Source organism: Leucoraja erinacea, chromosome 2 (genome assembly GCF_028641065.1).
Source record: "Leucoraja erinacea ecotype New England chromosome 2, Leri_hhj_1, whole genome shotgun sequence".
In the NCBI taxonomy this organism is placed as follows: domain Eukaryota; kingdom Metazoa; phylum Chordata; class Chondrichthyes; order Rajiformes; family Rajidae; genus Leucoraja; species Leucoraja erinaceus.
In genome coordinates, this window is record NC_073378.1 from 45,946,555 (window position 1) to 45,973,904 (window position 27,350).

At 43.3% G+C, this 27,350-nt stretch overlaps 1 protein-coding gene across 1 annotated transcript; it reads left to right on the forward strand.

Moving 5' to 3' along the window:
* Window positions 1-242: 242 nt before the first annotated feature.
* cmtm7 (CKLF-like MARVEL transmembrane domain containing 7) lies at window positions 243-26,614 on the forward strand. The gene is made up of 5 exons (XM_055656209.1): window positions 243-495; window positions 13,480-13,653; window positions 17,597-17,695; window positions 21,095-21,176; window positions 25,445-26,614. Exons 1-5 carry the CDS (start codon window positions 397-399, stop codon window positions 25,456-25,458), a joined length of 468 nt encoding a protein of 155 aa, XP_055512184.1. The 5' UTR covers window positions 243-396; the 3' UTR covers window positions 25,459-26,614.
* Window positions 26,615-27,350: the final 736 nt, after the last annotated feature.

The following is a 27,350-nucleotide window of genomic DNA, read 5'->3' on the forward strand; positions in this document are numbered from 1 at the left end:
GTGCAATATATTTGGCCCCTGTGTGTGTATTATAAGTCGTCAATTTGAGAAGCCCTTGCGAAAAATCAGTCGCGCCTTTTGGAACTGCCCCTATTTCCCACTCCCCACGTTATTTCGCCCAGTGAGGAATACGGATTACGTATGATACCAGGTTCGCGGCTGTCTATCCACGATCTCAGCTGAAACACTGCAGTCAGTGTCCCTGCAGCCCCCTGTGAAGTGGTGGGTCTGCCCAAGCCGCTGCGGGTTAGCTAGCGGAAGCCCTGCCGCTTGCAGCTGCCGATCAACTGGTGTCTGCGCGCCTATTAGCAGACGGTGGTTGGCGAGCAGAGGGCGAGGGCGGTCCAACCCGCTCGCAGTGAAGAGGTTCCCTTGAGTTTAAGGCTCGGAAAGAGGATGGCGGACAAGATGACTACAGGGTCCAGGGACGGTGGCGGCTTCTTGGATTTGAACTATGGAAGGTCGTTCGCGGGCATCTTGAAGGCTGTGCAAGCGGTAAGCACCGTCCTTTCTCTGGGTCCCCGCCCTATTTCCGCACCTAATGTCGTCTCCTCGCATGTGTTTGCAAACTTGGCATTGATGCCAACAAATGGTTGATGCGAATTCCCTCCTGCACCCACCGAGGGTGAAATGTTTCACTTTAATTTACCCAACTATTACTTAAAGACTTAGCGCCGCACGAAATCGGACCCGACCATAAAACTTTGTATAAGTTTTCAAAATGTGATTTAAAGTCTAAAATTCTAATAAAATGCTCTATGTTTAGCTTCATCATCGAAGCCAAGGCACTCTTGCCTTGTTAACCAAACTTTGGTTTGTTAAAGTGATTTTTGTTCGCGTATGCTGGAATAGTGATTCGTGGTTCATGATTTAATCTTGTTGCATTGCGCGAAGTTTCCGTGCAAATCTCGAGAACAAGCCCGTTATTATTTATGTAACAAGGAACTGCACAAAAAGCTGGCGTAACTCAGCGGGTCAGACAGACAGTGGCACCGGAGAGAAGAAATGGGTGACGTTTCGAGTCGAGATCCTTCGTCAAGACTGTTACTATTTAAGCGGCTCTTTATTTCCGAGTTAGGCTCAATGGTGATTTAGTGAATGTACACGTGGTGCATAGTGGAGCAGGGAGGGCACGGCACGGCAATCGCCACTTGTGGCTTCACGTGGGTCTCTCCCACGGCATCCTGTTGCTCGCAGCGCCCGGTGCAGCGCCGAGTAACGGGAACCGAGAGAGATGGCTCTCAGTGCGTGGCCGCCCCCGCTCCACCAGAAGCCGCAACCTGCAGCAAGCAGCACGATAAACAAGATCTGCAAACACTCAACGAGTTGGGCAGCACTCGCAGTCGAAAGTAATAAAAGTTTCCGATCGAAGACCCTTTGGCCGCGCCTTCTTTCGGATGTGGCCAATTCGTTCGAAACTTGTTTATAGAAAATATGTTGGTTAAGGTGTAGATCCGGAAATGGTTCTTTTGATTCATCCATTGTTTATAATGGCAACTGCAGCGAGAGCTGTTTCTAGCCAATTTCATTTTATTTATCCCATGTTACTTGCATATTGGAGTATTTCAACCCAACGAGTTTGTACGCTAATATCAGAAGATCCTTCATGAGGGTGAAGCAGTGGTGAGCATCTCGCACAGATTGATGGTTTGGCTGGAACATGTTCTTCAAACCGACAGGCTGGAGTTTTTACAGATCTCTTCAACCTACTGGCCGAGGTCCCACCCATCTTATTACATTCGTACTTAAAATTACATTCGTGGTACCAGTGCCCAAGTAAAGCAACGTGCTTCAATGACTACTGACTGCCACTCTCATGGTTGTAAAGAAGTGCTTCCTGTGGTTGGTTATGATGCAAATCAACTCCTACCTTCGGCATGACCTGGACCCACTTCCATTTGCCCACCACTACAATGCTCTATGATCTTGCAGTTTCTCTAGCTCTCTACTCTGTACTGAGCCACACAGAACACAGACACGCAGGGTCGGATTTACGTGTAAGCTTGACAAGCTTAAGCTTAGGGCCTCAAGATGTAGGGGGGCCTCGCAGAGCCGGATTTACCACTAGGCTTCATACTCCTGCAACTATTTTCTAAGTTTCTATGAGCCTGTAAAACTGCAGCAAGCAGGATTACATTGTTCCGGTTCATATCCAATGCATATGGCAAATAAATTCTCTTGGCTCCTAAATTATCTGTAATTAATGAAATTGTCTTTGTCGTCCTTGATACTCACCAGTTCAGGATACTTCCCAGGACTGAAATATATCAGAATAGTGAGCATTAGTGAAAATTGGAAATTAACGCATGGAACGAATAATAAACAGGATGAAAAGGGGTTAGAGGGAGTTAACGTTGGCAAGAGTGAAGAAAAATGAACAGTGAAACGTAGACCTGAAGCTTGGATGGAGGGAAGACAGTGAGGAGGATTTTAATGGAGAAACACTCAAAGTAGAGACATGAGGATATGTAGTGGGATCTTCCAGAGTAGCTTTGCAACTTGAAGGAAATTAGTCAGAGTTGCAATCATATCAGAAAAGCATAGAGGCAGTGGAATTGGATAAAATTGCTCCTGAAATTGTAAAATCACATCAGCAAATGTTTTGGGTTGAATAGGGCTCAACAACATTTATTACAGGCAATTATTGGAGAACAGCAAATGAAGAGAATGTCTCTCGTCAGAAAATGCAATTCCATGGCTGTCGGTGGTATGATTGGATGAAATTGGATACTTAGCCAGAGGAAAGATAAGTAATGGGCTTTTAATAAGGATTCGAAAGAGCTAAGGCAGATGTGCTTCTGAAGAAAATTCCAAATTTTCCATTTCAAATAATGTGATGAAGGGAAGACGAGGTGCACCAAAGGGCAAATATAAAGTTCTGAAAGTGAATCATTGCTGGATTGAAGAGGACCCGAATCCTGAACCGGTTTATATATAGTGGTAGATATGGGGACAAGGGCTGACTAGGGATATTCAACATTGCTTTATACGTGGGAGGTCACGTCTCACAACTTTGAGTTTTTTTATGATGTCACCTAAAAGCTTAATGAGGGTAGAGCTGTAGACATTGTGTATACGGCATTCTACAAGGTTCCACATGGAAGGCTGCTCTGGAAGATTAGAGCGCATAGGATCCAAGGCTAGATAGCTGATTGGATAGAAAATTGGCTCCGTGGAAGGAAGCAGAGGGTGATAGTGGAAGGTTGCTTTTCGGACTGGAGGCCTGTAACTAATGGTGTACCTCAGGGTTCGGTGCTGGGCCCATTGGTGTTTGTCATCTACTATCGATGATTTGGATGAGAATGTACATGGCATGATTAGCAAGTTTGCAGATGACACTAAAGTGGGTGGTATTGTAGATAGAGAAAATTGTTGTCAAAAATTGAAAGTGGCGTTGCAGGTAGATGGGGTGATCAAAGATGCTTTTGGCATGTTGGCCATCAGTTAGAGCATTGAGTATAGAAATTGGGAGGTCATGTTGTAGTTGTATAAGACGTTGGTGAGACCACATTTAAAGTATTATATTCTGTTTTGGGCACAACCTTCGGAAAGATGTCAAGCTGGAAAGGGTGCAGAGAAGATTTATAAGGATGTTGCCAGGACTCAAGGGCCTGAGCTCTAGGGAGTGGTTGAGCAGGCTAGGACAGTGTCCCTTGGAGCACAGGAGGAAAAGGGGAGATCTTATAGAAGTGTACAAAATAGTGAGAGGAATAGATTGGGCATACGCACAGAGTCTTGTGCCCAGAGTAGGGGAATCGAGAACCAGAGCACATTGGATTAAAGTGAGGGAGGTGATACCGAGGGGTAACTTTTTGATGGTGGGTATATGGAACAAGCTGCCTGAGGAGGTAGCTGAGGCGGGTACTATCGCAACTTGAAGAAACATGTAGATGGGTACATGGATAGGATAGGTTTAGAGGGATATGGGCCAATCATAGGCAGGTGGGACTAGTGTAGATAGGACATGTTTGTCGTTGTGGGCAAGTAGGACCAATGGGCCCCACTGTATGTTTAATGAGAATTTTACTTTGGGGGCAGCTAATTTGGTTAGTAAGAATGCAGCGATAAAAGAATGGCAGTTCAAATCTGGCAGTCTCAACCTTGTGCTCTCAATGCTTGTATGGCTTGCTGCTGTCTATCTCTGTCACCTCATCTAGTTACTCATCTGTTGTTCAGGATCTAGCATGAACACCAACAAAGGCACATATTCATGAGGGAACTTTGTTGTGAAAAGAACCCAAGAACAATGGGTACTTTAGGCAGGATAATAATTCAGAAATTCAGCTTAACTTTCCTTTGTTCAATTGTTGCAATATTCTGTAGAGGTTCTAGTTCCCTGTAGCGCAATAGTCTCAAATGTTCCAGTTTAATGTTATCCAATATCTTTTTTTAACCATATGCGGGCATTATATTCAGTATGGGTGCTCTCGATGCTGGGGGAGCATTAATACTGTTGGTCAAGGCTTGGATGAACCAAGAGGTTTGCAATCTACTGAGGACCAGATCTACTGCATTCAGATCTGGCAATACAGGGTTACGGTATGACCTTTTGGTGCAATTTTACAGTCCCAGCTGCAGCTGGCCACAAAGCCCATTGCAGCTGTCACCTCCATTTCGGTCGTCCTGCGATCTGATGTCCCTCTCCATGCCTAGGCCTCTCCACCCCTCGTTCCTGGAGGGCGCCTCCCACAGCTGACCTCAAGGGTGCGGAAGGTAAGACTCCCTGATTCTTTTCACTGGGCCCTTTGTCCAGTGTCCGTCGCCATCTCCTTCCACCTCTCCAATTCCCTATTGGCTTGGCGGCCTTCCTTCTCTGGGCGAGGCGGGCCTGCAGTTAAGTTATGCCGGTTTGCTTACCAGCCCTTTTCTGACTTCCTCCCTCACCATGGGGTGAGCAGAGGCCAGGCACACCGGCAACCTCTCCGGGCTAGTTCCCGTTACCGTGGCAATGAGCGAGGCCTGTCAGGATATCAATAAAGTCAATGCCCAAGAAGGACAAAGTGATATGCCTCGAGACTGGCGGCACTCATGTCTGTTGTGATGCAATCCTTCCAGAGTTTGGTTATGACACATCAACTCGTGCTTTAGTGAGGATATGAACCCACTCCAATTTGCCTACTGCCATAAATGAATGCCAGCAGAGGTGATCGTGCTGGCTCACCCCTGTGCGCTGGACTACTTGGACAACAAGAAGGCATAAGTCAGGGTGTTGTTTATTGACAAAATGTGTAGGAAGGAACAGCAGATGCTGATTTTAATCGAAGATAAACACAAAATGCTGGAGTAACTCAGAGATGCTGCCTGTTCCACTGATTTACTCCAGCATTTTGGGTCTATGTTGTTTATTGTTCAAAACAACCTCCAAAAGTTATTGTGAAATTCGGGGAACTGATTCTCTGTTTGGCCGTGTATATCTGGATCCCCTACATCTGCTTGCTCTACTATCTTTAACCCCATGACTGCAGCCAGACACATCTCCAACACCATCTTTAAATTTGCTGATTGTATTGTATTGTATATCTTTATTGTCATTTCCTGAGTACTCACATACCCAGAGGAAACAAAAAAAACGTTGCTCAACCAGTGTCCCTTCAGTGTGCAGTAAAAATAAATAGAAGTAAAAATACATATATCATGAACAAATTTGCTGATGACACCATTGTTGAATAACGGGTAATAATGAGTTCAGAGTACAGGATGAAGATTGCTAATTTAGTTGAGTGGTGCTGGAACAATAACCTTGCTCCATACTAGCAAGATCAAGAAGCTAATTATTGACTTCAGGAAGGGAAGCTGAGGGCCCATTCACCTGCCTTCAGTGGATGGATCGCTGATGGGCCAAGTACATTGATGCAACCACAAGAAAACTCATCAACGTTTCTAGTTCCTCGGAAGTATGGCACATTGTTAAATACTCCATTGAACTAATACAGGTGTACTCTAGAGAGCGTACTGACTGATTTCATCATGGCCTGGTTTGGTAACTCAAACAAACTCACAAAATTGAAAGCAGCTGCAGCAAGTGGTGGGCAATGCCTGGTCGCTCCAGGGTATTGACCATCATCTTAAGGATTTACAGGTCGTGTTACCTCAAGAAGGCAGCTAATAACATCTAAGACCCACACAATCCTGGTGCTGTCATCTCGCCACTACTATTGGGAAGAAGATACAAGAGTCTGGGAACCATTGTCTGCAGGTTCAAGAACAGCTTCCTTCCAGCAACCATCAGGCTCTTGAAGTAACCTGCATAACCCAAACCACAACCATTAACTTAGCATCAAAGTACAATGGAATTTGTATCCAGGTGAGCTATGTATCTCCGCTTGCAATATTATGGTCTGTTTGATAGAATTGATGATAAAACATTAAAAATATATATTTATCAGGTGTTTCGCTTAATTTTTTTCCCTGTTGCCAGCCGGGCAACAGTGGCAGCTTTTTAGGTTGCCAAATGACAGTTTAGGTGGTCATTTAAGATGGCTGGCATGATGCGTGTTTGGAAGAAGTGCGTAGTTACCAGTCGGAATTATGCTCAATGAAGCTTCAAATAAAGTCACAAACTAACATATTCACCAGTCAAGACATGATATATACTACAATGACATGCATTAAAATTATAATATGGTATCTCAACTCTTTTTACACATTACAATTAATGCAATTTTTATTATTTCTTTCTACTTCCAAACAAAAATGTGGTTGGATTATTCAGCGTATGATCAACCTGTGTCAATAAATCCTGGACCTTGATAATATATATGCTTAAGCATGCACACTACAGATTGACGCAAGCATGTTTTCTGCGAAGGACCGAAAATTACCATGACATGGCCATAGCATGGGTCGTTATTGCTATTGGTACAGAAACACTCTCGCTTCCCACATCATTTATCCACAACAAAACATACAGGTTGCAAGGAATTTTCTAAAGGCATTTTATGATAATAGCTGTTAAAACTGACTATACCCATCTGACAGGTTAAACATTACACTAACTGACAAGAGATGGCCAAAGAACACAAATGCAGCAAATGTTCTTTTGGTAATATATTTAAAGGTGTCAAGACGCCACGTGACCGGACATTCAGATTAGATGTACGTGTTGTGAACAGCAATGAAGATACCCAGTTTGCAAGCAACTATTAAAAAAGAAAATTGTTGATAAACGCTTGTTCCATCATTCCCACTTCAGAATTAACGTTAAAATTTCAAATGAAATATCCCCTGACCAAATTTTTGATGTATATGACTGACTGCAGAAGTAAAACCTGGATAAATCCAACGTATGGTTATGAATGTTGCTCATTAAATAACTACAGTACTGATACTCCATATTAACAGCATTGATTTGCCATTAAAATAAATTCTGTAATAACGTGTCAACGGTAGCAGTGACAATTGAACACTGCGGTTTTAATGTTTCACGTGTTCATAATTTAATGAATCCATCTTTATGGATTAAAACAAATAATAACATTGGGAAATGAAACATATTTGATTGCATTCCATTATCAAACATAGTCAATGTTAGCTCTGAAGACATTTCCATCACAGGAGGGGTGGGGGAGGGGTGGGTGTGAATCAGTGCAGGATGGATAGATGGTGGGTGGGGGCTTGAGAAGGCAATCGGTGTGGATTGGATGGATTGAGGCAGGGGAATTAGTGTGTGTTGGTTGGAGTAGGTAAAATTGTGAGGGGAGAGCGCGGGGGATGACAGTGGGGTTGGAGTGGATCTGTGCAGGATGGATGGGGGGAACAAGTGCAGGATGAAGGGGTGGAGCAGTGCAGGATGGATGGGAAGGGGGGTCAGTACAGGATGAATTGGGGGACCAGTGTAGGATTGATGGGGAGTGGCAGTAGAATCAATGCGAGGTGGATAGGGAGATCAGTGCAGGATGAATCGATGGGTGGGGGGGGGAGCACACGGGATGTCAGTGAGGACTGAATAGAGGCAGGAATGGGGATCAGTGCGGGATGGAGAGGAGGGCTCAGGATAAGGGATGTGGAGGAGGGCGTACGAGAGAGAGAGCGAGAGAGAGAGGGAAGGAGGTGGGAAGGAAGGCCAGCGCTCCTCGGACAACACCGGCATCATCGTTGCCTTGGCCATCCCTGACAGGGACGGAAATTGTTATCAAAATATGGAGCACACTCACACACGCGCGAGGCTTCGGAGGCCCTGTGAACGGTAATTTCAGCTCAATCCAGCGCTAAATGCAGCTCAACTCTGCCTGCCTCGCCTACAGCCCTGTCTCAATCCAGACCGGCCTGTAGATTAACCTGGCGGGACAGGCAGAGTTGATCTGGGTTTAGCGCTGCTTCTCTGCGCTGGCTGTGGGCCTGGGGGCACCGCACCCATCTGATTCCTAACTTCTCTGGCCATCCCCGGGTGGGGTGGGGGGGGCTCTTGGGTGGGGACGGGGATGGTCCAGCGGCAGCGATTGCAGCGCTGGAGACCGGGATCGATCCTGGCTGCGGTGCAGATCTGCCGAGAGAGTTTTGGCACGTCTCCCTCCTCCAATCACCGCTCCTCAGTCCCCCCCACCCCCACTTCCGCCTCTGACCGACACCTCCCTCCTCCAATGGTTTGTTTGAAAGCACCGTTGGCGGAGTGGCAGCAGCGGCCGTTATCAGGCCGGGCCGGGTGCGGGAGGAGGAGGAGATGGAGCTGCCGTCGCTGCTGCTGCTGTGCGGGGCCCGTCATTCGCTCCGACCCTCCGTCACGCCACACTTAGCATCTTTCCCACAACCGTTGCCGACACAAAATGTCACGTTCCTTTTCTCCATAGATGCTGCCAGACCCGCGGAGTTACTCCAGTTTTTTGTGTCTGTCTTCGGTATAAACCAAATTGCCAAGCCTGGCAAAATGACTCGCCGTTTAGATTGCCCGGCGGCACTTTGGGTGGTCAGTGGCCCTGTTTATATTGTGCTAAGCTACTTGGTTAAATTGCACTAGTTTATGCCTAGTAAGTTTATTTTTTTTTAGCAATTTGGTGGCTTAGTTAGATCTGAGGTCAAATGTCTCAAGTTTTCATCAAATGACATTTAATTTGATTCATTTCTGATGGAGCAAAGCACAAAGTGCTGAAAGGACTCGGTGGGTCAGGAAGCATCTGTGGAGGGAATGGATAGGTGATGTTTCGGAATGGAAATGTCATCTTAGTTTAGTTTTGAGATACAGCATGGGAACAGCCCCGCCGAGTCCGCACTGACCAGTGGTCCCCACACGCTAACACTATCCTATACACATTCTAGGGACAATTTACAATTTCACCAAGCCAATTAACCTACAAACATGTACATCTTTGGAGCGTGGGAGGAAACCGGAGATCCCGGAGACAATCCACGTAGGTCACGAGGAGAACGTACAAACTCCATACAGACAAGCACCCACAGTCAGGATTGAACCCGGGTCACTGGTGCTGTAAGGCAGCAACTCTACCGCTGCACCACCATACCACCCCTGTCTATTACCCCCACAGATGCTGGCTAACCTGCTGAGTTTCTCCAGCACTTTGTTTTGGTCAAGATTCCAGTATCTGCATTTCTTTGTGCTTCATTTCTGAAGAAGATCACTCTGCCAGCATTAACAATTTTACCTTGCTTACAAAACTTAATCATTGTACAAAAAAGGGACTAAGGGGAAAAAAAAATTGTTCGGCACGGACTGTATTAGTTTTTTTTTCTTATTCACTTTCATCAAGTTTCTATTATTAATTTATCTAGTTTTTATATCTGGTTTGTGGTTTGAGCCAAGGCTGTTTAACGTGATACAGATTATCTAGGTTTAGGTTTATTCAACTTCCTTTGCATCTTGTTGAATAAGATATGCGTGCACCTGTCTGACTTTTAGATGTTCTATTTTTAATCAAAGTGGGTTTTACTTGCATAGAAACATAAAAAATAGGTGCAGGAGTAGGCCATTTGGGTCCTTCGAGCCTGCACCTCCATTCAACATGATCATGGCTGATCATCCAACTCGGTATCCTGTACCTGCCTTCTCTCCATACCCCCTGATCCCTTTAGCCACAAGGGCCACATCTAACTTACTCTTAAAAATAGCCAATGAACTGGCCTCAACTGCCTTCTGTGGCAGAGAATTCCAGAGATTCACCACTCTCTGTGTGAAAAATGTTTTTCTCATCTTGGTCCTAAAAGATTTCCCCCTTATCCTTAAACTGTGACCCTTGCGCATTTAGTTTTTGTCAATTTTTTATGTTCTGGAGAGCAGAATCTGTATTTATAAGAAAATGTTCTGTCGCTGTATTTTAAAATCGGCATAGTTCAAATTTCTAAAATAATTTGTCATGATGTGTGAGGCACTATATATAGCTGTTTCAGTTGCAAGGAATGCTCTACCATAGAGTTTACTCTGTGGTCTTAATGAGCATGGTGCAGAAAACAGCAGTCTTTCTTTCTTCCAGTTTCATCAGACTTCTGGAGATATTTATTTACAGAATTCGAAACTTTGTATTCAGTTTTGATTTAGTTTTGTGTCTATTTGTATTCATTAGAGGTGGATAACTTGTGTCAGGATCCACTTTGAATAGATACCCAAATTAATTATGTGTAAATAATATAAAATCTAGATTTGCGAGGTATAATAAAATAGGATTAGTAGGAACAAATTATAACTGCTTATAATTATGTCTTTGCCAGTAGCACAAGCCATTGGGGTCTGTTTAAGTGACAGCAAATGCCTGGACTGATAACATGGTACAGCAAAATTAAATGTAAAATGTAGACATTTTGAACAGATTTGTTCTCTGGGTATAGAAAATGTTTTCAAGACCTTTCCTGATTATCCAAGAAGAGGATGGGCCTATCATTTTTTGATTGTGAGGCCAGAAAGAAGTTTTATGAACAACACTTCAGCTGCTTAGAACATAGAACATAGAACAGTACAACATAGGAACAGGCCCCGTGACCCTCAATGTCCATGCCGGACATTCTGCCTAATTAAACTAACCTCTACATCAAAGTAATCCATATGCCTCCATTTCTTGTGAATCCATGTGTCTGTCCAAAAGCCTCCCAGGTTGCACATTCCAGCCACAACCACTCTGTGCAAAAATAAAATCTGGCCCCGCATATTTCCTTTAAACTATGTCCCTCTCAACTTGAAGCTATGCCCTTTACACTTTGACATTTCCACCCTGGTGAAAAATGGTTCTGACTGTCTACCCTATCTATGTTTCTCATAATTTTATATACTTCTATCAGGTCTCCCGTCAGTCCTCAAACCTCCAGAGAAAACAGTCTGTTTGTTCAACCTCCCCTTATAGCTGATACCTTCTAATCCAGGCCACATTCTGGTAAATACCTTTCCAGTGTTGACCCTATAAACTCTATAGTATATCGACTGATGTGTTGAACAAAAGACCGTAAACCAAGGTTTAGTACAACTTAATCTTTATTAACACACAAGTTACTTAAGCCTACATGAAAATCATTGACTTCTAATAACTTCTAATTTGTTTTACTATCCAACTTATCACAAAACTCATGACTTGGACTCGGATATTACCTGTATGAATGAATTGGCCAGATTCACTTTGTTGGTATGGGGTAGGCTTCTCTGAGCTTCGAACTTGGGTCCCTCTTCCTTGTGATGGTTGTTTCGGGTTGTCATAGCCGAAGTCTCGGAATGCCATTCTTTAATACTATTTTTCTTTCCATCGTCTAATAGAATCCTTTGTTCTAGCCAAAGGCTCTCACGACTTTGAAGTCAATCATTTTGTTGTCATTTCCCCAAAGGGCTGATTAAACAAAACACCTCTTTGTTCCTTATCAGACTAGAGAAATATGTGCCTGATCATATTTTCATTCTCATCATACAGTCCCTTTGCAAAGTGGCCATTCCAAGACAACTTATCTTCTCAAGGCCACACTACGTAGCCATAGAGTTACCTTCAGTTCCGCTCTCACCAGATGCAAATCACGTGACTATTCTCACAGTGCTTCTTTGTTATCCTGGCCCCAGCATTTCTTTCTCTCTCTCCAGCAGCATACTCGCAAAGCCTGCCGGGAAACTTGATATCAAGTCCCTGGTTATACCAGCCTCTCAATTCTCCACATCTTTCCTGCAATAGGGTGATTAGACTTGCATGCAATACTACAAATGCAGCCTAACCAAAGTCTTACAAAGCTGTATTGTGACTACCTGACTTTTATACTCAATGCCCTGACCTATGGAGGTAAACATATCAAACATATTCTTGACCAATCTTATCTACCTTTGGTGCCACTGCCAGGGAGCTGTAGACTTAGAATCCAAAAAATGCCCTGTACATTAATGTTAAAAAATGTCTTGCCATTATCTGTATATGTTCCCCTTACATTTGACCTCCCGAAGTGTGACATCTCACAATTGGGGGGGGGGAAATCTGGAATGACTGCTGGGGTCGCTGGATAGAGGTGAAGGTGGAGGTATAAGGGCAGGTCTTGCATCTCCTGCTGTTGCAGGAGTAAGTACCTCGGGAATGAGTGGTTTGGGTGGGAGGGTATGAGTGAACCAAGGAGCTGTGGAGGGAGTGATCTCTGCAGAAGGTGGAAAGTGGTGGCGATGGGAAGATGTGGTGGGATCATTTTGGAGGTGGTGGAAATGTTGGATGTGAAGGCTGGTGGGGGTGAAGGTGAGGACCAGGGAAACTCTATCCTTGTTTTGACTGATGGGAGGGGGAGGGTGAGCAGAACCATGGAACACTGAGACGGCGTGTGTGATGGATCCATCTATGACAGAAGAGGGGAAACCACGTTTATTAAACAAGGATATATCGGATGTCCAAGAATGGAAAGCCTCATCATGGTAGCAGATGTGGTGGAGATGGAGGAATTGAAAATCGGGAATGACGTCTGTGCAAGAGGCAGGATGGGAGGAAGTGTAGTCCAGATAACTCAGGGAGTCGGTAGGTTTATAGTAGACGCCAACCGATAGTTTGTTCCCTGTAATGGAGCCAATGAGATCAAGAGAGTGGAATGAGAGATTATTATCTGCCATATTTTGTCCTGCCTCTCCTCTCTCCCAGATTTCTCGCACATGCCAGTCAACTCACTTTTGATTCCTTTTCCACTTGCCTACACATATGGTTATTTTCAGTAGCCCTTTCCTCTTTCCAGGAAACCTTTGGGATGTGGGAGTAAATGCATGTGGTCAAGAAGAGAATGTGGACACTCCATGTAGATAGTATCTAAGATCTGAATGGAACCTGGAACTGTGAGGCAGTGCCACTAACTACTGTGTGGCCTTGGTGTGAAAATATACTGTTTAAGATTAGTGAAACTACCACCAAGTAACCACTTCCATTTCCACAGAATGTGTTGACCAGCAAAACTCTGGGTTGCAACCAGCAAAAAAAAAACAAGCTTTATAGATTGAAAATATTGTGAAATTCCATCATTTTATTCAGTTTTCAATGTTGCATGTGTGTTTCAAGGATGTTTATTTGGTTTAATATATTGATATATATATATTTTTTTCAGATTGTGATATTCATAGCATTCCTGTGTATAACATGTTCGGACTGGACTCACTACGCAACATTCCGCTATTTTGAAGTTGTCACCATCTGGTTTTTTATTATGGTTTTGGTATTTTACATAATTTACCTAACAAGACTTCACCAAAAGATGACTTGCATAAACTGGCCACTAACAGTAAGTTTAAATTCTAATAATTCACAAGTGAATTTATTGTTGTAAAACTATAATAATGTTTATTGTGGGTATATTCCCATGTACATTGGGTTCCTTCCGTTAATTTGATTAACATTGACTGTTCTATTGGAAACGCTAGCCTGAAAATAAATCTGCGAAGCTGGCATAAAATGTTATCTAATTTTTACAAGAAAAAATGTTTGGGAGATTAAGGATAATTTACATATTTTAAATTATCTTTCATAAGCCAGTTTGTCCCAAACTTCAGCAGCATGTTTTAATGTAGGGCATTATACAACAGGATTGTACTTATCAAAATTAAAGCAAAAAAAAAAAACACACAAAAACAGTGCCGGAGTAACTCGGCACGTCTGTCAGCATCTCTGGAGAACATGGAGAGGTGATAATTAATAATAAATCTTTTTTTTTTTCCTTTTTCTTCCCTGTGCTTCACCTGGACTTGCACCCATTTCTCCCCTGCCCCCTCCCTTCAACCTATTTTACTTCGCCTGGCTTCACAATTTTTGCCTCTGCTATCCTTATCTCACACCTTTTTTATCTTTTCATCATCTGTAGTCTTTGTGCAACCATCTGCCTGTCAAAAATCCGCTCACCTGTATCCATCTATCAGTTGCCTCACTTCTTTTCCAGCTTATGCCTCTCTACCACTACAATCGGCCTGAAAAAGGTTCCCAACTTGAAAGATCACCTATCCGCGTTCTCAAGAGATGCTGTGTAACCTGCTGAGTTACTCCAGCAATTTGTCTTTTTTTGTAAATCAGCATCTGTAATTCCTTTAAGAAGGAACTGCAGATGCTGGAAAATCGAAGGTAGACAAAAGTCCTGGAGAAACTCAGTGGGTGCTGTTACGACTCCCGAATGCAGGTCCTTCAGAGCTGCGTAACATAGTCAAAAACCAGGTTCAAGATCAAAAATAGTTTAAATTATTCAATGGAACACAAAAACCCAAACCTGATTCAAACATCCCAGTCAGGGATATGGATGAACTGACAAACAATTTAACAATGCTCCAGCCAGCCATGTGATGGACCGTCGAACCGGAGACTCTAAAACCTGCCTAAAGAGATATAACCCTGAAACATAATACACGAAAACACTAAGGTCAGCCCTTATCCGTCCGAATTCAATATTTGTTAACAAGTAATGGTGAAAGTACACAAAGTTCTATGACATGTGGCCAGGCCTTCCGCAGTTCACACCAGCAGGCTGCTCATCAGTCAGGGTCTACGAAGAAGAGAGAGAATCCTGGGAGTCTCTGGTATTTAAGCTTCAGATGAGTCACCCGTCACCTGACGCAGCTTGGCCAATCGGGTACAGGAGCCTTTTAACCCCTTGATTCCAGACTTACAGCCACGAGGCCTGTACTCGGGAGAGAAACAGAGAAAGGTAAGTACATAGCATTCACCAGGGGGGGGGGGAGCGCCTCACAGTGCAGCAGCATCTATGGAGCGTAGGAAATAGGCAACGTTTCGGGCCAAATCCGACCTCTCTGTCCTGGGCCTCCTCCATGGTCAGAGTGAGGTGGAAATTGGTGGAGCAGCACCTCATATTTTGCTTGGGCAGTCTGCACCCTAGTGGCATAAACATAGAATTCACAAATTTCCGGTAGCCCTTGCTGTCTTCTCAGCTCTCCCTCAGCCCTCGGGCTCCTCCTCTTCCTTTTTCCTTTCTTCTCCCCATCTCCCCCCCCCACTCTACATCAGTCTGAAGAAGGGTTTCAGTCCAAAACGTTGCCTATTTCCTTCGCTCCATAGATGCTGCTGCACCCGCTGAGTTTCTCCAGCACTTTTGTCTATCTGCAATTCCTTGTTTCTTCAACTATTTACTTTTATTGCAGTATGTAGGCTTATCCAGGTAGGCTTACCCAGAGTATTAAGATGCATGTGATCAATGGTAAATTGTTTGGATTCAAAAATCATAAAGGACCAAGTGTATTTGTGGAAGGATGTTACTCTGGCTGGAGTTCTATGACCAGCGGTGTTCTACAGCGATCATGTGTCGGGACCTCTGTCTGTGATGTGTGATGGTTTACCAGAATGCCGCCAGGATTAGAGAATATCAGATGTAATGAGAGGTTGTGACAAACATGAATTACTTTTTCAGCAGCAATAGTCTGAAGGATCCTTTCGAGGGATAACAAGAGGATTTCAGTATTAGAGTAAAGAGGTTCTTCTGCAGTTATATAGGGCTCTGGTGAGACCACATCTGGAGTATTATGTACAGTTTTGGTCTCCTAATTTGAGGAAGTACAACCTTGTCATTGAAGCAGTGCAGCGTAGTAGGTTCACGAGATTGATCCCAGGGAAGGCGGGACTGTCATATGAGGAAATATTGAAAAGACTAGGCTTGTATTCACTGGAGTTTAGAAGGATGAGGGGGATCTTATAGAAACATATAAAATTATAAAAGGACTGGCCAAGCTAGATGCAGGAAAAATGTTCCCAATGTTGGGTGAGCCCAGAACCAGGGGCCACAGTCTTAGAATAAAGGGGAGGTCATTTAAGCCTGAGGTGAGAAAAAACGTTTTCACCCAGAGAGTTGTGAATTTATGGAATTCCCTGCCACAGAGGGCAGTGGAGGCCAAGTCACTGGATGGATTTAAGAAAGAGTTAGATAGAGCTCTAGGGGCTAGTGGAGTCAAGGGATATGGGGAGAAGGCAGGAACGGGTTATTGATTGGGGATGATCAGCCATGATCCCAATGAATGGCGGTGCTGGCTCGAAGGGCCGAATGGCCTCCTCCTGCACCTATTTTCTATGTTTCTATGATGAGAGGGGATCTCATTGAAACATATAAGATTGTTAAGGGTTAGGACACGCTAGAGGCAGGAAACATGTTCGGGATGTTGGGGGAGTCCAGGACCAGGGGCCACAGTTTAAGAATAAGGAGTAAGCCATTTAGAAAGGAGACAAGGAAACATTTTTTCTCACAGAGAGTGGTCAGTCTGTGGTATTCTCCGCTTCATAGGGTGGTGGAGGCCAGTTCTCTGGATGCTTTCAAGAGAGAGCTAGATAGGTCTCTTAAAAATGGCGGAGTCAGGGGATATGGGGAGAAGGTAGGAACGGGGTACTGATTGGGGATGATCAGCCATGATCACATTGAATGGCGGTGCTGGCTCGAAGGGCGGAATGGCCTACTCCTGCACCTATTGTCTATTGTCAATAGAGGTTGAGGGGAGATAGTACAATATGAAGTTATGAGAGGTATAGGAAGGGTAGACAATCGTAACAATTTCCCCAGGGTGGAAATGTCAAAGACTAGAGGGCATAGATTTAAGAACCAAGGGGGAAAGTTTAAAAGAGATGTGCTGAGCAAGCATTTTTATACAGAGTGATGGGTGCCTGTAACTCTGTGCCAGAAGTAGTGGTGGCATCAAGTAGTGACATTAAGGTGCTTGGATAGGTACATGAATGTACAAGAAATGGAGGGATATAGATCACACGCTGGCAATGGAGACCAGTTTATCTGTACACTGTGAGCAGCTTGATTGTAATCATGCATGATTCTTCTGCTGATTGGGTAGCAGGCAACAAAAGCTTTTCACTGTACCTCGGTACACGTGACAATAAAACTAAACTAGTTTAACTTGGCATCATGTTTGGTGCAGGCATTATTGAAGGGCCTTTTCAAGTGTTGTACTGATCGCCCGGTGGGGAATTGCCTCAGCGCAGAGGGAGAAGAGGGAAGAGACTGCAGCCCTAAGATTTTTGCCTCCACCACAGGAGGAGGTGTATTGGAGGACCACTGTTGGATCAAGTGTTTATTGTACTGTATCTTGTATGTATGATGCAGGCACGAAATTTCGTTAATGCAATAAGGTCTGAATAATTTTCATAATCATTTTATCTATGTTCTCTTAATGCAATATAATTTCATAATCATTTTAGTTCTGTGTACTCAAAATATTCTGATTTTTATGAAGGAGTTCCTGCACTATGTCATTGCGACCGTCCTGATATTGGTTGCGTCGATTATTGGAGCATCCAAGGCATTTGGCTATGCTGGATTAGCAGCTGGAGTGGTAAGAAATATTTTTGATCTGTTTGTAATTAATTTATTAGCCAAGTATGTGAACATACAAGGAATTTGATTTGCCAACAGTCATACAAAAAAGCAACAAGATACATAACCACATAAAAATTAAACATAAACTTAAACAGCCACCACAACAGCGTGTGAGAATCCCCAGGGCACACAGCTTAAGCGGAGACCCATAGTCATCAGTTCAATGACCAGGCCACACACACACTCTTTCACCATGATATGACCAGAGTTGCACCGACCGCTGTCAATCTCCACTCGAATAGTCCCTGTCCACCCGAATAGTCAGAAAGCCGTCCACACCTGCACTAGACAACGTGATGTCCTTATGGAGCCATGTCTCCGCAAAACACCGAGATCACTGCACTCACAGCACTCCCCCAGAGTCCTCAACAGTGCAGGCAGCATGTCAATAGACAATAGGTGCAGGAGTAGACCATTTGGCCCTTCGAGCCATCAACGCCATTCACTATGATCATGGTTGATCATCCACAATCGATACCCCATTCCTGCCTTCGCCCCATATCCCTTGACTCCACTATCTTTAAGAGCTCTATCCAGAGAATCGGCCTCCACTGCCTTCTGAGGCAGAGAATTCCAGATTCACAACTCTGGGTGAAAAAGTTTTTCATCTCTGTTCTAAATGACCTACCCATTATTCTTAAACTGTTGCCCCTGGTTCTGTACTCCCCCAACATCGGGAACATGTTTCCTGCGTCTAGTGCGTCCAGTCCCTTAATAATCTTTTTGTTTCAATAAGATACCCTCTCATCCTTCTAAATTCCAGTGTATACAAGCCCAGTCGCTCCATTCTTTCAAGATATGACAGCCCAGCCATCCTCGTGAACCTACCCTGCAATCAATAGCAAGAATTTCCTTGCTCAAATTTGGAGACCAAACCTGCACACAAAACCCCAGGTGTGGTCTCACCAGGGCCCTGTACAACTGCAGAAGTACCTCTTTGCTCCAATACTCAACTCCTTTTGTTATGAAGGCCAACATGCCATTAGCTTTCTTCACTGCCTGCTCTACCTGCATGCTTACTTTCAGTGACTGATGTACAAGGACACCCAGATCTTGTTGTACTTTCCCTTTTCCTAACTTTAGAGATAATAATCTGCCTTCCTGTTCTTACCACCAAAGTGGATAACCTCACATATATCCACATTAAACTGCATCTGCCATGCATCTGCCCATTCTCCCAACCTGTCCAAGTCACCCTGCATCCTCGTAGTATCCTCTTCACAGTTCACACTGTCACCCAGCTTTGAGTCATCTGCAAATTTGCTAATGTTACTTTTACTTTTAATTCCTTCATCTAAATCATTAATGTATATTGCAAATAACTGCGGTCCCAGCACTGAGCCTTGTGGTACCCCACTAGTCACTGTCTGCCATTCTGAAAATGACTTGTTAATCCCTACTCTTTGTTTCCTCTGCCAATCATTATGCAGTACCCTACCCCTTATACCATGTGCCCTAATTTTGCCCACTAATCTCCTATGTGGAACCTTATCAAATGCTTTCTGAAAGTCCAGGTACACTACATCCACTGGCTCTCCCCTGTCCATTTTCCTAGTTACATCTTAAAAAAATTCCAGAAGATTATTCAAGCATGATTTCCCCTCTCTCTCACATTCCCCACTTTTGAAGGCAAATAACTTGCACCTTCTTTCCTCCTTTTCTCCCACGATCGGAGCAATCGAATCTCCCGCATCAGGGCGAACATAGCTCCTGTGATCAGGGCGTTCAAAGCAACTGCATGAACTCTAACCGCAGGAGATTCCTAACAAAGGGAATGCCAGCTCCACGATGTTAAAGCCGCAGTGCAGACAAGATACAATGAAAAAGTTGCATCTCCGTCGAGGAAAGCGATAAAAAAAGTTTTCCCCCAACCCCCCTCCCCCACATAATACAAAAACTAAAAGCACACTAAAAACATGCAAGTAAACACAGACCAAAACAGCAAAAGAAGAAAAAGACAAGACAGGCTGTTGGCAAGGCTGCATGTATGGCGCCACCCGGTGGAACCTTGAAATATCATACAAATATCATGAATTAGTGTTCCCTCATGTTGGAGAATGTAGGACACTGATTTGCAAAACTGCTTGTTGGAACTACCCACATGAGTTGATATATTTCAAAGCAACTTGTAGTTAATTAAGAGATACCAAAGAGTAGCATTATGAGCTTCATCAAATTAAATGGATGTTGAAGGAGGGTCTTGACCCAAAACGTCACTTGTTCCTTTTCTCCAGAGATGTTGCCTGACTCGTTGAGTCACTCCAGCACTTTGTGTCTATCTTGGATGTTGAACAGTTGTTCTGCAGACTCTGCACTTAAGTTTGATCAACCCATCCAGATGACAGGAATGACCAGTATTTCAAACGTCACTATAGATATCATGAGCAACTCAAAAATCTGCAACGTTTCTTCATTTTTAATTTTTTTTTACCCTACACCGTTTTTGCACCCCCACCCCCACTCAGCCAACCTACTTTTCTCTCCTATAATGGGATAATTTCCTAGCTGCTATATATTTCAACTGTGTTGGACCTATGCCTCAGCCTGAAACTTGCTAGTTGATGTTAGCCGGCTTTCGGTTTGGAGTATGTGCAGGTGAACCTCTGCCTCAGCCAGAAGAGCTAATTAGGTCTCTGGTTGAGGGTGAGGCGGGTGTAGAATGCCATCCCTTTTTGTCAATTTCTCTGTCTCTGTCACATCTGTCTTCTGGATCGTCCTCCTTCCAGGAGCATGGCTTCACTTCTGCCTTTGATGACAGAACCCTCGTGTATTTTCCATGTTATGATGCCCTCCTCTGCAGACAGAACAGCAATATTCCCTTGGCTTTGCCTTTCACTTAGCTAGCCCCCACATTAAACACCATGCTCCACCATTTCCACCAGCTCTATTAATATCCCATCACCTGTCGCCCCTCTTTTTTGCTTTCCACAGGAACCGTTCATCCCTCCTACCCACTATCTGTAGCAGTTTTTCTCCGCAACTGAAGTTGTAACACCTGTACCTCCTCCTGGTTCCTTCTGCCCTTCATCTCTGCCACATCTGCTTACACCTGTTGAGTTAACTGGTATTTACTGTTGCTTAACAGCATTCTGTTTCTATTCTGGGTTCCAGCATTGGCAGTCTCTCTTTTTTGATTTGATATGGTCCATACTGCTTCCATTATTACACTGCTGTTAGATGATGGTCGGATAGAGGAGGAGACTGAATTTCCTACTCCTTCCAGACCTGACTGTTGAGACCAATTGTCGGGTCCCTAAAAAAGGTTCTGAGTTCAATCAACTCCGAGCAGACTTGATTGGAAGATGAGGGCATATAATTAAGAATAACGATTCCTGATCTTTCTTCCATTTTGTAGTTCTTCGGCTTCGCATCAACAATTCTATACGGCGTTGGGGCCTGGCAGTCCTACAAGATGTGGCGTGTTCCTCAACCATCAAGTAAGGAAGCTTTCAGATGAGGAAACATAAAAGCAATTTTTCCTTCATAATTCTGTTGCTTCAAATTCTCCTTCCCACCATTCCCAAACCTGCACCATACTTCTACCAATTTCACCCTGGTCCTCAAACACACCACATTGTAGGTGACGACTGTCTTGTGATGTACTATCTTGTTCAAGTGATCACTCTGATGTGATCTGGATAACATATTCTGGCAGGCTTAAACATGATGACTGCCACCATCTCAGCTATTCCCAACTTAACATTTATACCACATTCCTTCCTACTGGACACTAGTTGACAGAAACATGGTATTCTATAGACAAGCAGCAGTCTCATCATTTATGTTCCTCTCGTAAGTATCCATATATCACGCATGGACTTTAAAATTGTTAATAATTATTAATACTGCAGTGGGAATTCTTGGAAAATAGTTTTCCAACAGTCATACAGCATAGAAATAGGTCCTTTGATATAACTTGCCTGTGCCAATCAAGATACCTCATCTACATTAGTCCCACATCCCACAATCTTTCCTATCCATGTACCTGTCCAAATGTATTTTCCAATGTTGTTAATAGTATCTGCCTCAACTGCCCCTCTGGTAGCTAGTTCTGTGTACCCACCACCCTTCATGTGGAAAATGTTGCCCCTTGGGTTCCTATTAAATCTTTCCCCTCTCACCTTAAACCTGTCCTGTGGTTCTATATTTCCCTACTCTGTAAAAGACTCTCTATATCTACCTTATCTATTCCCCCATTATCTTATACACCTCCATAAGATCACCCTTCATCCTCCTACACTCCAAGGAATAAAGTTACAGCCTGCCCAACCTCTCCCTATACATTAGGCCCCCAAGTCCAGGCAACATCCTGCACTTTTTCCAGCTTAACACCATCTTTCCTATAACGGTGACTAAAACTGAACACGATACTCCAAAGAAACTCCAACATTTTGTGCCATTTTATGTAAACCGGCATCTGCAGTTCCTTGTTTCTACAATACTCCAAATGTGGCCTCACCAATGTATTGTACAACTGTCACACAACATCCCAACTTTTGTGCTCAATACCCTGACTGATGAAGCCCAATGTGCCGTAAGCCTTCTTGGCCACCCTGTCTACCTACCTGTGATGTACCTGCGCTCCGAGATCCCTTTGCTCCACAACAGAGCCCTGACATTCACTGTGAAGGTCCTGCCCTGGTTTGGCTTCCCAATACATAACACCTCACACCTATCTGCAATAAACTTCATTAACCATTCCTTGGCCCACATGCCCAGCTGACCAAAATCCTGCTATAACTTTTGAAAACCATCTTCACTATCTACGATAGCACCCACTTTGATGTCATCTGCAAACTTACTAATCATGTCTTGTACATTCTCATCCAAATCATTGACATAAACCACAGACAGCAATGGGCCCAACACCGATCCCTGAGGCACACCACTAGTCACAGGCCTCCAGTAACTTTCCACCATCACCCTCTGCTTCTTTCCATGAAGCCAGCTTTCTATCCAGTGAGCTAGCTCTCCCTGGCTCCCATGCAATCTAACTTTCCAGAGCAGCATACATTGCAAAACCTTACTAAATGTTTTGCTGAAATCCATATATACAATGTATATGGCTCTGCCCTCGTCAACCTTTTTGGTCACATCTTCAAAAAAAACCCAATCAGAATCGTGAGAGCCGATTTTCCCCTGTACAAAGCCATACTGTCTATCCCTAATCAATCCCTGTCTATCTAAATGCATCTACATCTTATTCCTCAGAATACTCTCTGGTAACAAGCCTATAACAGATGTTAGGCACACTGGCCTATAGTTCCCAGGCTTTTCCTTGCAGCCCTTATTAAACAGAGGCGCAATATTTGTCACCCTCCAGTCTTCTTCCACCTCACCTGTATCTAATGATGATTCATGCATCTCCGCCAGGGTGCCTACAATTTCTTCTCTAGCTTCCCACAGTGTTCTCGAATATATCAGATATATAAGATTGGGCAATTTAATGTAATGTTTAAAGTAATGAATTTTAATATTGGCTTGTTGGGGGTTGAACCACTTTTGTCTCGAATTGTCGACCCCGAGCACCAGGCGTGATCTGGGCCGACCAATCAACGCCGACCAGAATGATCAGCTGGCTGGGTGCAGGGGATGAAGGAGCTAGGCTTCACCACAGTCAACACGTTATCACACACACCTTGCCTTTTGTACTAATTGTTGAGCTGAATCATTTAAATATTAAACTGAGTGGTTATACATCACGTGACACTCTTCAGGCTAAATATAGGCCAATCCCATTTTGGATAATGCAAGCTAGAAATTCCTTTTACTGCGGCACAACACCATTTGCCTAAACCAGGTTTTTCCTTTCAGAAATTGGTTATCTCACTTGCCCAATTTACTTCAATGTGACTTTGCAGAAACTAAACTCTTAACAAGTGGCAGAGATTTGTACAACCCGAATTTTAGAATTTAATTATTGTTTAAATATTTTCTTTGGGGTGTTGGGGAGGAGAAGGGGTGGGGGGAGGAAACATGTGAGGCTCTTCCATAAGATTAAGGCAGATGGAATTCAAGGGATTTTAGCAAAGTGGATGCAAAATTGCTCTGTGAAAATAGTAGTGAATGGGTGTTTTTCTGACTGAAAATCAGTAAGAAGTGGTGTACTGCCGGGATTAATGCAATGACTAAGGCGCTGGTTAGACTGCATTTAGACTATTATGAGCAATTTTGAGCACCATATCTGAGGAAGGATGTGCTGGCTCTGGAGAGGGCCCAGAGGAGGTTTATAAGAATAATCCCAGGAATGAGTAGGTTAACCTTTGATGAGCGTTTGTTGGCACTGGGCCTGTACTCACTGCAGTTTAGAAGAATGAGGCGGGACCTCATTGAAACATACAGAATAGTGAAAGGCTTGGATAGAGTGGATGTGTGGCGGATGTTTCCATTAGTGGGAGAGTCTAGAACTAGAGGTCAGCCTCAGAATTAAAGGACATTCTTTTAGGAGGGTGATGAGGAGAAATTTCTTTAGTCAGAGGGTGGTGAATCTGTGAAATTCTTTGCCACAGAAGACTGTAGAGGCCAAGTTAGTGGATTTTTTAAGGCAGGGATAGATTTGATTAATACAGGTGTCAGAGGTTATGGGGAGAAGGCGGGGAATGGGGTTAGGCGCAAGAGATAGATCAGCTATGATTAAATGGTAGAGTAGACTTGATGGGCCGAATGGTTAATTCTACTCCTATTCCTTATGACCTTATAACTTTTGTTTGTAAATATAAGTATAAATGACTTGGATAGGAATGTAAGTGGTATAATTAGTTTTCAGACGGCACATAATTAGTGGGATAGTAGATTACTAAAAGTTTGTTGAAGGAGACAAGTGGGACACAGATCAGTTAGAAATTTGGGTGTAACAGTAGCAGTTGGAATGTAATCCAGACAAGTGTGAGAGAATTCACTCTGGGGGGTCAGATTCTCGATTTAAATGAAATGGCCGGTATCTTGGATGCATTGATGTATGGGCAGAACTTTGGGTGCAATTCTACAGCTGCCTGAAAGTGGTGATTCAGATTGATAGAGTAGTGAAGGCGGCATTTGGTAGGCTTGCCTTCATGAGCCAGAATTTGTCATGTTGCAAATGCAGAAAAAAATTAGTTGGACCTCACTGAGAATATTGTGCAGTTCTTGTTGCTGCTCTACAGGATGTGGTAACCATAGAGCGTGCAGAAACTGGTCACTAGGAGGTTACCTGGAATGGAAGAATGCAGTTATGAGGATAGACTGGGTTTATTTTCACTGGTACGACAGAGGTTGAGAACATTAGCAGGGATATAGTCAATCTTGTTCCCAGGACAGGACTCTAAAACTAGAGGGCTCAGTCTTAAGATGAGCAACAACAAAAAAAGGCAGTTGGACAGAGGTCTAATGTATGCAGATGGAATTTGTTTACATAGGCTTTATGGTTTGGCATGACCGAGGTAGGCAAACGGGCCTGCTTCTATAATTATGTTTCTCTAATTTCATCATCTGGAGAATTCTCCACCTCTTAAGCAGTCTATTTGGGAAAATTATTGGTGTCAATCTGATTATAACTGGTCTGTTCTCTTTGCTCCATTAATTACAAAATATGCTAGGATCTATGGTTTGTACATATTCCTTAGGGTAGTGCAACTTCTTAGCCTTTTTATAAATGTACAAGTATTCTGTAAATGATTTGGATTCTGTGGATGGATATACATTTATGAACTTTTTTGTTTCTTTACAGCTGTTACTGTATAACTGATCTCAGTGTCAGAAATTGGCAGCAGTTTCATCGGATTCATATATCCAGAGACTCAGTTGTGTTCACCCTTGAGATCTGAAGATTCAATTTATATTAACTGTGCTTGATAATATTGTCATTCGACTTAAGAAGTTAATTATTTTTATATTTTATAAATTAGCTAATGTAAAATTGTACCAAAGACAAGATGAACAAAATATTTTATATAAAAGCTTAAAAGATACATGATTTCATTCTGGTTCACTAGTGTTATACCATGGTACTGAGGCAGAGTCCAAAACCAAAGCGCTCAATATCCCTTTCATGAGATGTCACAGATGCGTCCTGACCTGCTAAGTTCTTCCAGCAGGTTGTTTGTTGCTCCAGATCCCAGCATCTGTAGTCACTTGAGTCTCCAACGCTACCTTCAAATCTTCTCCCTTCCCCCTCTACTCTGAGCCTCTCTTCTCCCACCACATTTACCTCCCTCCCTAAGGTAATATCAACCACCTTGACTTGTCCATTCTCTCATCCACTCGAACCTTAACCCCTCCAAACACGCAACTCTCTACACGCTTGGAACCAATCCCAAACGCACAAGCGAGCACAGTGCCATTGAGGTCTGGTGGAATGTCCTCTATGGTGTAGAAGCTGGATGGCAACACTCGGACACCTCTCCCAGGAACATGCCCCCACGAACACCATGGTTTCCCATACCATCACAGATCTTCCCTCTACTGTTTTCAACCTAATAGTGCCCCATTCCTACCTATCTCCTTCATTCGTGATGCAGTGATGAATTTAAAGTCTACAGATGCTGCTTGACTTCCTGAGTCCCTCCATCATTTTGCTTTTGCTCCAGATCCCAGCAGTTGCTTGTGTCCATTACCACATAGCATTTTTGTTGCAAGTGCAATTTGTTCATTAAATATGTAAAAGTTAACCAACCTTTATAATGCTTTAGTGTTCACACCTTTAAAATTACCAATAAAAATCCTCCGTGGTTTGAAAGTACCATTTTATTTTTGACATGCTGACATAAGGTTTTGATATTTTGTGCCAGACAGGAAACCTGCCTGACTGACTTTAGTTTCAATATATGTTCTTGTGCTTGATGACATATTGTATGGAAAGATGCCTTGTAAATAAAATAAACTGTTTTTTCTGTATCCTTTCCAACCTATTTATCACCACTTCTTCATTCAATGGCATTGAAACAAAAGATGCCAAGCTGTTTGCAAGCCTGATCCTGCCAGTAATATACCTATAATTACAGTTTGTAGTTCCTTGTCAGTGAGTGGGAACCTGGAATCATAATTGTGTTTTCCTCTTGTCCAAAAGCCAACCATTCACTGTCAGAACAAAGAAAAATGCGGAAGCTAGTAATCTGAAATAAAATGGAAAGTGCTGTAAATATTAGTCAGGCCAGGTAGCATCTGCAGTGGGAGAAACAAGTAATGCTTTGGGTAGATGCTCTTTTATCAAGTGGTACCTGATCTGTGCATTTCTGGCACTTTTTTGGTGTTTTATTTTGTAGTCTTTTCCCACACATCTGTGCACGTTATTGATTTCAAGTATTTCTTCTCTTAAAACATTATTATAGAACCTACTTCCATCTTTCTTTCTGCCAGATCACAAATGTGTAACAGTGTTCCCTTGTGTTGCTCCATATTCTTTTGCTAATCACAAATCTGCACCCTCTGGTTACTGGGCCAGAATTAGAATTGAAAAGAGTCTTTGACCTGAAACTGTTTTATTTTCTTACTGTCTGACCTGGTAAATATTTCCAACATTTTTGGATGTTCAGCTTTTCAGCATCTTTTGCTATTTTTCATCTGGTACTGGAAATGGTTTATCATTTAATTTAATTTTAAAGAACTGTTAGAGAATTTCTATAGAATCCCTGCTT

Bases quoted from the DNA above. Each gene is read 5' to 3' on its own strand.
- cmtm7 (XM_055656209.1), top strand. From the start codon at position 397: ATGGCGGACAAGATGACTACAGGGTCCAGGGACGGTGGCGGCTTCTTG. The intron at 496-13,479 runs GTAAGCACCGTC...TATTTTTTTCAG, and splicing joins TCTTGAAGGCTGTGCAAGCG to ATTGTGATATTCATAGCATT. The intron at 13,654-17,596 runs GTAAGTTTAAAT...ATTTTTATGAAG, and splicing joins GCATAAACTGGCCACTAACA to GAGTTCCTGCACTATGTCAT.